General features: G+C 33.5%; 1 protein-coding gene across 3 annotated transcripts in view; it reads right to left on the bottom strand.

The window, feature by feature from the left end:
• Positions 1-12153, bottom strand: part of NCAM2 (neural cell adhesion molecule 2) — a 311641-nt gene that overhangs the window by 253012 nt on the left and 46476 nt on the right. For all 3 annotated transcript variants that reach the window (XM_069075045.1, XM_069075047.1, XM_069075048.1), the window contains exon 2: positions 10913-10987. In XM_069075045.1, the coding sequence (XP_068931146.1) occupies positions 10913-10987 (75 nt within the window). The remainder of the gene's footprint in view (positions 1-10912; positions 10988-12153) is intronic.

Here is a 12153-nt window from a genome sequence, read left to right as displayed (position 1 = left end):
AATCATAATCCAACAATATGTTGTTTACAAAAAACATTCTTCAGACAGAAAGATATTCAGAGAGTTAAAATAAGAGACTGGAGTAGAATCAATTATGTTTCAGTAAAAGCAAAAATAAACCTAATTAAAAGAGATAAACAGGGAAACTATACTTTGTGAAAGGTAAAATAGAAAATAAATTAATATCAATACTGAGCATATATGTGCCAAATGACAAAGCATCTAAATTCCTAAAGGAAAAGTTAAATGGAGGAAACAGTAAAACTATAGTACAAGTGGAACCTCAATTTATACCTTAGTCCTAGATAAATCTAATCATAAGATAAACAAGAAAGACATTAATTAAATTTAGAATTTTAGAAAAGTTACCTCTTGAGATTAATAAATAAGAACAGAAAAAGTACATCTATTTCTCAGCTATGCAAGGCATCTTCAGAAAAATAAACACTATATTAATGCCAAAGAGCAGGATTATTAAGTACATCTTTTCCTGAGTATAATGCAATGAAATTACATTCAGTAAAGGGCTTCTGAAGACTAGATTAAAATTAATTACTTAATCCTAAAGAATAGGTGGAACAAAGGACAAAACATAGAAACAGTAATTTCATTAAAGATAAAGACAGCAATAAGACAAGATCCCCCAATTTTTGGAATATAGTCAAAGCATTAATTAGGGAAAAGTTTTTAGCTCTGAATTCTTTCACAAACAGAAAAGAAAAAGCAATTCAATGAATTGGAATGCAACTAAACAAAAACAAATTAAAAGGGGAGGGGGTGTGCAGGGGAAACTAGCTGGTACAGTGAATAGAGCACCAGCCCTGGAGTCAGGAGGACCTGAGTTCAAATCTGGTCTCAGACACTCAACATAACACTTACTAGCTGTGTATTTTGAGCAAGTCACTTAACCCCAATCGCCCTGCCCTCCAAAAAGCAAAAACAAACTAAAGAACACAACAGAAATCCTGAAAATCAAAGGAGAAATTAACAAAATTAAAAGTTACAAAATTACATTAATAAAATTAGGAACTGGTTTTAAAAACACATAAAATATATGAGCTAATTTGATAATAAAAAGAAATAAGAAAATCAATCACCAGTGTCAAAAATGAAAAAGGTGAATTTACAACCAATGAAGATGAAATGAAAGCAATTATTAGGATCTATTTCTCCTAAATATATGCCAAAAACACTGACAATCTAAATGAAATGAGTATTTAAAAATATAAATTGCCCAGATTAGTAGAAAATGAAATAGAATACTTAAATAATTCCATCTTAGAAAAAGAAATTCAACAAGCCATAAATGAACTCCCTAAGGGAGGAAGGAGGGAAACCCTCCAGGACTAGATAGATTTACAAGCAAATTCCATCAAACATTTAAATAATGATTAATACTACATAAACTGAAAAATATGTAAAGAAGGAATCCTATCAAATTCCTTCTATGACACAAAATGGTTTTGAAAGAGTCAAAACAGAGAAATAAAAAACCATAGACCAATTTTCCTAATGAATATTGATGCAGAAAATTTTATATAAAATACTAGCAAGAGGACCATGGCAATATATCACAAGGATCCTGCACTATGACTAGGATGGATGAATGTCAGGAATGAAGGACAGCTCAATATTAAGAAACCTGTGAGTATGATTAATCATATTAACAACAAAAGCAACAAAAACATATGATTATTTCAATAATTGCACAAAAAACTTTTGGCAAAATACAAAACCCATTCCTATTCAAAACATTAGAAAGAAAGCACAAGAATAAATGGAGTTTCCTGATAAGGAGTATCTAAAACAAAAAACAAGAATTATTTATAATGAGGATAAGCTAGAAGGCTTTCCAATAACCTCAGGGGAGAAGCCAGGACTTTTACCATTACTATTTAACATTGTACTAGAAATGCTAGCTATAAGAATAAGACAAGGAAAAAGAAATTGAAAGAATAAGCATAGGCAATAAAAGGTGGGAAAAAAGCTATCATTTTTTTTGCAAATGATATAATGGCTTACTTAGACACCCTAGAGAGTCAATTAAAAACCTAACAAAATAATTAATGACTTTAGTAAAGTTTCAGGATACAAAACCAAACCACATAAATCACCACTATTTCTGTACATTACTAACAAAGACATTTACGTTACTGGCAAGAAGAGATAAAAAGAGAAATTCCAAGTATTTTAGTATTATTTATTTATTTCTTCTCTGTAGTTTATATGCAGAACTTTGAAGAAGAGTACCTAGTCACTCATAAAGACTGTGGGGAAGACTAATGAAGCTCTCCTAACCATCTGTAATATTAAGCAATGACTTACTCTCATTGACTTTTTTTTTTTTTTTGCTTTTTTGGAGGGCATTTGTGGTTAAGTGACTTGCCCAAAGTCACATGGCTAGTATATATGTCAAGTGTCTGAGGCCAGATTTGAACTCAGGTCCTCCTGACTCCAGGGCCCATGCTCTATTCATTGCGCCACCTCTCACTGACTTTTGATTTGCAGTGGGAGATAAGGAAGAATATTTCATAACCCTGACCAGATTATAGATTATAGATTACAGAGATAAAGATAAGGAAGAAAAAAGAAGGAAACCTTCTTCCTGGTTTGTATAAATTTGTGGCATTATAAACTAGAGACTAAATTTGTAAGTCAAATGTAATGTCTTTACTATAAATTTCCAAATTATGGTTTAAAGGTTTTTTTTAACTGCTAAAACATTTTAGTGGATTTTTTTGGAGGTTTGCAACTAGGATTAAGATTAAGTACAAATGGGACATGCATCTCTCCTTCCTAGAGGGCAAAAAAGGTTTCGTCCTAGTAGAAGGTGGTTTCAGCTACTAAAGAATAAATAGAAGTGAAGATAGCTTGAAATGATTCAACAGAATTTAACTAGTTATGTAAGTTTGCAGCAAAGTCACTTAAATTGAAATAGACTATGCAACTCAAGAAATAAAAGTTTTGCAATTAACTGGTATTATATAAGGAAATCTGTATAGGAGAAATTCAATGAAGTGGTAGATAGAGTATAACTGGAAACAAAATGAGATAGATAAGCAGTAAAGGTAAATTGAAGTGTAGAATTAGAGTATAAAAAGAAAAAAAAGGTTTTGAAGTTTGTAAGCTTTTTTTTTTTTTTACTAACGTTCACTACAAAAGAAAAAAAATCTGATAGAAGGTTTAAGCAAGTACAGATGAGAGGAGAATAGGGAGGACTTTAAAAAAGGTAGAATTTCTTTGCAGACAGTGTGAATGGAGGGTAACTTGAAGAAAGCATCTGAAATTTTGACAAAAAGGTTTGAGGTTTTTTTTTTTAATTTCACTGTATTAATATAAAGATGTGAGAAACTTTTTGGAAAGGTGCCTATTTACCAATTTCTGATAGATGGTATACTATCAAGATATAGTGTTTACCAAATGGAAACTACAGAAATGAACTTGCAGCATGGAACTGAGTACAGCATGCTAAATTCTGTCCTTGAAGGACAATTAGAAGGGCATGTCTTACTCCTTGGAGCATGATGGGCTTCGTAAGAGAGAGGGGGTTGGGAAGGTGAGATCACCACCATGAATCTTTGAAAGTGAGATAATTGAAACAGCGGACTCTACATTAGCTGGCAGCAATGGTCCTAGTGAAAATTGAGGCTTTGCATATTACCATTTGTGATTATAAATCCAGTTCTGGTTTATTTGAAGTTTGTCCTGGAACTAAATTATAATGTGGTCTCATTTAAAGTGAGATGTGTTCTCCTATTTAGATAATTGTCATAAATTAAACTTCATACAAAATACATTTGTTATCTGGCATTAAGGCAATACCCTTGGCAGCTGCATGGATCAGGAAAACCAAAATTCAAGTCTAGCCTCAGAAACTTACTTGCTATATGAACCTGAGCAAGTCACTTCCCTTTTTTGCTTTAATTTCCTCATCTGCAAAATGGATTAATAACAGCACCTACCTTCCAGAGTTGTTGTGAGGATCAGATGAGATTATAATCAAAAGTACTTAGCACTTTTTTTTTTTGCCTTTTGGAGGGCAATTGGGGGTAAGTAATTTGTGTGGGGGTTAAGTGTCTGAGACTGGAACCAAACTCAGGTCCTCCTGACTCTGGGGTCGGCGCTTTACTCACTGTGCCACCTAGCTGCTCCCCAAGTACTTGGTACTTTAACTGGCACATGGTAAGCACTATATAAATGTCAGCTTTCTATCTCTTTTTTTTTTTATTTTTGGAGGGCTATTGGGGTTAAGTGACTTGTCCAAGGTCACACGGCTAGTTTTTGTGGTAAGGGTCTGAGGCCGTTGCTCTATTCACTGCGCCACCTAGCCGCCCCTCAAGTATTATTTTTATAAAGTATTATTATTCTATACTGGGGTTTTTTTTAAATGCAATTGGTATAAAATGACATTGATAGATGGTGATTTTCTATATAAGAGGATTTTGAAATGCATTCAACTGAATTGATGTTATTTGACTGGCAAAAAAAGTTTTGTGTTATGTTTTAAAAATCCATAATATTGTTTGTTATTGTTAAGTTTTTTACATTTTCTCATATTATGATTTGGGAAATCATTGTATAAGAAATGCTGTTAATATGAAAAGTGATACCCAGAGGGGGACACAATTGTATCATTAGAAAAGTAACTTTTCTATTAATCTAGATGTGTTAGATTACAAATTGAGCACTTAAAGAATTCAATCACAATGTATGAAAGCTGTTAAGTATTTAATTGAGTACATTTTGCTTTAAAATGGATAATAATTTATTGTTGGCAGAAAAAAAGCACCACAGACTTCTTAAGATATCCTTATCTGTGAAGTTCTTTGGGACTTTCTATTTGGGCAGGGTTATAAAATCTAATTAACTCTTGAGAGAAGCTGCTAACAACAGATTGCAAAGTTTTGTAAAGGAGTTACAAATTTTCTTATACTTAAAAGTGAGCTTTGTCTGACTGACTGTCTTGCCATTGCTTATGAGAATTATGAAATTGTATCTGTTTATAAATACTATATATTGATGTTACACCTTTTATTTAGTAACAACTGACCTTAGATTCAAAGATTTTATTTTGTTTTAGGGGTTAACTGGCAATTTAGACATTAGTCTGGAGGCTTACAATAGCCAGTATTTTTCTGGGGTTTTTGAATCAATTATCATGCATTCACTGTATATGTGAAATGCCAGAGTGTAATTATTCTTAATTTTTAATAATTAATTTCAGCTCTAGGATGGATTTAAACTAGAAAGGATAAATAAACATTAATAACCTAGCCCAAAGCTGTGATTAGTGAAATTTTGCTAGTTGAGGCAAAATTTCTTGGGACAGTGATTTGATATTGCTTTGAGTTTGGGTTTCAGGTATGATTATCTGAACTGTCATTAAACCAACAGCCTGTCATTCAAGGGAAATGCCATGTGCTTCCCCAAAAGGGTGTGATCTAAGAACTGCTACAGATAGATATCTGTGCCTGGGAAAGTTGAGGGGATAACCCTGTATAGGCAAAGGTAGGATCCTCTTGACTTGGTTTCCCCATTATGCTATTTCCTTTCTGAACAGAAAAATTATCCCATTTGATTAATCCTGATCCTGTCTATGATACCCTGTGAATAATGTGAATTCTGCTGTATGATTGCTTGTTGACTACAACCCTTCCATGTAATTACAGAGCAAAGGGAGTTTATTCCCCTGTTATGCTTGTTAGGTCAGACTGTGCCCTTTAAAGTACTGTCTTGATGTTAAAACTATGTTCCTTCCTTTTTCCTTTCATAGAAAATTTCTATAATCAGTGCAGGTATGCCAGTTTCTGTCATTACAATATTAAATCTATCGATAAAGTAATACTAAAACATCTCTGAGTTACTATAACAAGATGCAAGAATGAAAGATCTTACTATTTTTAATCTAAATTTGTGGTCAACTTCCTATCCCAAGCAAATAGGTAAATTAATTCTCAGGATTTCAATCCTTAAACATCTCATTCTTTCAAGATGTTATGAGGATGATCTATAATCCTCATAAGGAGAAGATGAAATGGAGATGTAAATATTTTGAAATTTTAATGAAGTACTAAACTTCACTTCAAGAAAGTAACAAGATTAGACTATTTTAGGAAACAGCATTTTATACAAGCATATCTCTCTCTCACACACATATGATTCACTTCCAAATGTTTTTAATTGTATATAAAGATTTTGATTTTGTTTTAATAATAAGCTCTCAAACTTGGATTAATGCATGTAGAGTGCATTAATAACTGTAAAGAAAATTTTAAATAATGCTTTCCCCTGTTTTGAAGTCTATGATAACATTAAAAGACAAAAGGACTCTCTCTACAAGTCACGGATCCTTTTAAGAGTCTTCCTTCAGCCTGTAGATGGCCTTGTCCATATCAGGTACAGGGTTCAAGTAAAGACAGAACAAGTGGTATATAAAACTGAAATTCTTTGACCTTGTGATGAATTATGGGTCTCTAATTTAGTATTCTTCTTAGAGCTCTGTTGTTAATAGGATTAGTTCCATAAGGTTTAAGCTATTTTTCACCATATGGACTAGTTACTGGAAACCAAATTTAGAAGGTTGTATTAAATTGTGTTAAGTCCTTGTTACTGGCAGATTTTAGCAACATTAAATAGAGAAGCTTTGCAAGTGACTTGAAACCAGAAAAGTAGATCTGACAGGAGGAGCCCCCTCCAGAGCTGCACTAAGAACAAGGTTTATTCCAAAATATCCAAGAGAAGATGTTTCCAGAGACACAGGAAGTCTGGGACTCAAGATGAAATGTGCTGAATAAATGGAAATTGGGAGTGGGTCACAAGGAGACAATGCTATTTAATATTGTTGATCATTATTGTAGTAATTTGGCTTTGATGTTTCATGGTGTTTATTTTTGCTTGGAGGAGGGTTATGCCCTAATTTCTTTTATCTATTTGTTGGGGGATCAGGGTCATTCCTCCTACAACTTTTGGTCAACTGAAAGCCTGTCATCTGTTTTTATTAACCTCACTTGACCAAAATTTGACTTACAGAATAATAACTATTTTACATTCCTCAAGTAGAAGCCAAAGGGAAATTTGAGCTTCCTAAAGTGATTTATTTGTCTGCCATCCTATGTAAGAGAGGAATTCCTTGACAGAGTTTTCTTGGTTACTGTGGTGATGTGCAAATTGCTTCCTCTCACTAAGTCCACTGTGAACCCTCTAAATATAGTTACTAATCTATAATCTGACTTAAGTTACCTTTACAGTAAAATCTGTTTAATAAGGTTTATTCCTTTAAGAGAAAAAAGACCCACATATACAAAAATATTTATACTAGCTCTTTTTTGTGGTGACAGAAAACTGGAAACTAGGGGGATATCCATCAATTAGAGAATGGTCAAACAAGTTGTGATACGTGACTTTAATGGATTAGTATAGTGCTGTAAGGAATGTTAACAAGGATAGTTTCAGAAAAACACAGGAAGACTTATATGACCTGATGCAAAGTGAAGGGAGCAAAACCAAAAGAATAATTTATATAGTAACAGCAGCATTTTAAAAATAATCAACTTTAAAAGACTTAATGCTGATCAACCAAATGACCAACCACAATTTCCAAGGACTCATTAAGAATTCTAGATAGAGCACTGATGCATTTAGAGATCAGACTGAAGCTTATTTTATACTATTTCTTTTTTCTCTTTTTTGGAACATTTTTGCATGACTATACATATTTGTAATAGGATTTATTTTTCTTGTCTTCTCAAGAGGTTGAGGAAAAGGAAGGAGAAGGGAGAGAATTTGAAACAGAAGAAAAACACAATTTTTTTAAGTCAAAAAGAGAGAAGAGAGAGAAGGTGGAGGGAGAGAGAAAGGGGAGAGGGAGAAAGAAAGAGAGAAGAAACATGGTTCTAGATTCTCTTTTTAGGAAGAGGTCCCTGAAGGAACAAAAAACTCTGTGAAGAAGGTGGCAATGTCAGCGTCTCCACCCCTAACTTATCACCACAGAATTCCCCTTGGGTGAAATCTGGAACTCTCTCTCTTGGTTTGGCTGAGACATCTCACTGTCAGTGGTTACTTTGTAGATTGCCTGGTATATTCTCATTTGCACAATTTATTATATATAATTTTATTCTCAGCTTGGACAAATGGGTTTATTTGCTCTGCAGCATGTATGAGTTTTTTTTTTTTTTGTAATTGGCATTTGGTAGGGAGGAAGTCAAGTATTTGAGATATAGCTTGGGGAACTCCTTCCTTATTATGGCATAATGAACTGAGGCAAAGTCAACTTGAACCTAAAAATTATTTCCTCTAGATTAACAATATTTTGAGGACAAAAAATTCTATTCCTCATTTATACTAATATTTTTGTAATAGTTTTCTTCATAGTAGTAATTTTCATAATCAAAACACCAACCTTTTATTGTGAAATAGATTTTCTAACATATGATTTAAAAAGTTTTAATGCTTTATTTTGTTTACATGAATCATATCCAATTCTGACTTCTCAACTCATTCTCCCCATTCATATATATAAACACTGAAGTTATGCTGTATCAAAGAAATTGTGACAGACAAAATTTATGGTCAAAATGAGTACATGTGACAGCATATGCAAAATTTCTCTTCCATAGTTTTCTACTAAAAAAGAGATATATGTTTCATCATCTTTCTCTGGGCCCAAGAGTAATCACTGTAGGAAATCTGAATTTAGCTGCTTTTAAATGTTGTTTTCATTTACATTAAAATAGTCAATATTGTTCTTTTTGTTCTGATTACTTCCACCTCAATTCACATGAGTATTCTCTAAATTCTTCATATTGGTCAATTCTTATGGCACAATAGTATTATTTTATTCATGTACCAAAATTGGTCTACAGACAGAAAATCTAAAGATATGCACACTGTTTCCAGCATTAAGTTTGTTTCTTTTGCCACTAGAGAAACATGAAAAGTAGAGTGGGGCAGGTGACAGAAAGTTGATCTTGCAAACTGTAAAAACTGCGTTCAAGTTCTGCCTCTGACTGTGACTTAACTTCTCAGTAATTCTCTAAGACTGGAAACTGACTTCTCTGTAGTTCTTTCTTCCTTTTTTTTTTCTCGCTTCTTGGAGGGCAGGCCAATTGGGGTTAAGTGACTTGCCCAAGGTCACACAGCTAGTAAGTGTTAAGTGTCTGAGGCCGGATTTGAACTCAGGCCCTCCTGACTCTAGGGCCAGTGCTATATTATTCACTGTGCCACCTAGCCACCCCTCTTCTGGGGTTATTTATACCACTGGAATTACAGGTTCAACTTTTTAAAAAATCTTGAATTTACTGATCAGTGAACACGTTGTATTCCTCTAGCCTGTTAGTGATGATGATGATGATGATGATGATAATGATGCATATTCTTTGAGGGTATGGGCAGTTTCACTTTTGTATTTGTATCACCAGGACATTAGACAACACCTGCCTGCACATCATAGATAATAAAGGCTGTTAACTGACTCGTTTATGGGATATTTCATAAGATGATAGTTTAAAACTTTTTCATGCCAAAATACTTTTCAATTATTCCAGAAGATCTTCTGGATTTTAAAATTCTATTTGTATTTGTCCCATTAATTTCCAAATAAATCCCTCCCACATCCTCTGCCCAGAGAGATTTTCTTTATATCAAAGGAAAAAAAGAGGGGGAAAAAGTAGTTTAGAAAAACTAAAGAAAATATAAACAGAATCTGACAAAATATATGCATATACATATATGTGCATATACATATATACATGCATCTATGTGTGTATACATATATGTGCGTGTGTATATACACACAAACATATGTGTTTCTGCATCCAAAGTTCTATTCACCTCTGCAAAGAATGGAAGGAAGTTCATTTTCTTTTATCTTCTTCAGTAGCTTTTTTTCTTTTCCATTTACACTGCTGTAGTCATTATTATATATATTGCTTTCCTGATTCTGCTCACTTGACTTTGTCTCAGTTCATATAAACCTTTCCATGCTTCTCTAAATCCTTCAAATTCACTGCTCTTCAGAGCAAAATAATATTCCATTATATTCAGAACCACCATTTGCTTATTCTCTTATCAATGGGCATCTGTTGTGTTTATATTTCTTTGCTACTATAGGGCTTTGATGAATATTTTGGCATATTTTGGGTTTCTTTCTTTGACTTTTCGAGGTATGTCTACAGAGATTTCTGAGTCAAAGGGAATAGGTTATTGCCACAGGGAGAAGGGAAACAGAAGGTAATAAGCATTTATATGGAACCTACAGTGTGCCAGTTACAGTGCTAAGTGCTTTGATACTCACATAACAACCCTATCTAGTAAGAGCTATTATTATCCCAATTTTAGAATTAAGAAAATCGAGTCAAACAAATAGTTTAGTGCCTTGCTTAGGAACACACAGCTAATAAGTGTCTAAGGCTAGGAAGGGAATCCAGGTTCTCTTGATTCAAATTCCAGAACTCTATTCAGTGCATCACCTAGCTGGGGGAGGAAGTAAGTCATCTCTGTAGCTTACTATTTTAACAAAATAGTCTTGCTATTTATGTGATAAATTGAATTGTTTCTGCTTATGCAAATGTTTGCAGTACACTCCAGATTTCAAAGCCCTAATTTATGTGTCTTGTTTATAATTCTACTTAGATAACTGAAATTATTTAAACAAATCCATTGGCATGCACACAATATTTATATTATGGAATTATTTTCAAAATAAATAACCTGGTCAGTTTAGCACTTAATAATAATGAGGTATATGTCCAAACACATAGAGCATGTTAAACAATATATTGTTAGGAAAAACAAACTTACAGATAATTGCAATATTTTTGTAAAGTTAAATTTATGAATATTAAGAAATTTTTAAGAATATTATTAATGCTGGAATGTATCAAGTATAATCTTAAAAGTATACTCAAATACATACCTGTACATGTGAAGAATTTGGACTCACCAACACTAATTTCTACTTTGCTAAGTGAAATTGTCACTTGTAGAAGAGCTGAAAAATATAATTATTAAGCCTTGATTAAAATAATGATTTAAATGACATTATATGAGCAAAATGTATTCCATTGTTTAGAAATTCTTCTACAAGATAAACTATAACTTAACTTACCTTCCATGTTGAATTACCCCCAGTTTTATAAAGTGACCAATTAGTTAATATTTTAACATTCATCTTAACATTTATTAATCATATTTACTATTTGGCTAAACTGATTTTGTGTCAGAGAAATTGGTTTTGAATCCTGACTTGGCTGCTTATTACAGTTATTACCTTGGACAAGTTGCCTCACTAGGGTAGCAGTTTTCCCCTTCAGAAAATGAAGGATTCTGACTAGAAGATTTCTAGGCTAAGGCTAGCCTCTATTTGATCCCAAGAGAGGGAAGAAGTGAAGTCTATGGAGAAAAGTGAGAATTGAGAGAGAACTAGAGTGAGGAGAACAGAGGGGTACAAGAAGAGTAACTGTAGTACTCAGAACTGAAAACAATACTCCAGATGAGGTCTGACAAGGTCAGAGTTCAGTAGGACTATGATTTTCCTAAGGTGTTCCTTTTTTTTTCTTCTTTTGCTTTTTGGAGGGGGGAAGGCAAGACAATTGGAGTGACTTGCCCAAGGTCACACAGCTAGTAAATCAAGTGTCTGAGGCTGGATTTGAACTCAGGTCCTCCTGACTCCAAGGCCAATGCTCTATTCACTCAGCCACCTAACTGCCCTAATGGTGTTCCCTTCTTAATGCAGCCCAAGATTAGCATTAGTTTAAGGTTTATATACCACACTGCTAAATCTAATTCAGATTGCAGTTCACCAAACTCCATAAATCTTTTTCAAAATAACTGTTTTTTAATCATGTCTGTTTACTTGTAAAGCTGATTTTTTTTTTTTTTGGAGGGCAATTGGGGTTAAGTAACTTGCCCAAGGTTACATGGAGAGTGTTTTTTTGTGTGTGTGGGTGTTAAGTGTCTAATGCCAAGAACCAAACTCAGGTCCTCCTGATTCCGGTGCCTGCACTTTACTCACTGAGCCACCTAGCCGCCCCTGACTTTTTTTTAGAGAGAAGGGATGGTATTTCATCTTATTAGATTCATCCCAAAGTTCTTGCCTGGAGGTATCAAATTTACAATGAGACAAAACTCCTAAATGCTGGGAACCATATTAAAATT

The sequence above is a fragment of the Petaurus breviceps genome, unplaced genomic scaffold (assembly GCF_028583685.1).
Source record: "Petaurus breviceps papuanus isolate PSGF00001 unplaced genomic scaffold, PetGlider_PUasm1.0 90897, whole genome shotgun sequence".
NCBI classification, from domain to species: domain Eukaryota; kingdom Metazoa; phylum Chordata; class Mammalia; order Diprotodontia; family Petauridae; genus Petaurus; species Petaurus breviceps.
Note: the sequence above shows the minus strand (reverse complement) of the source record. Positions and strands in the feature narration are given on the sequence as shown.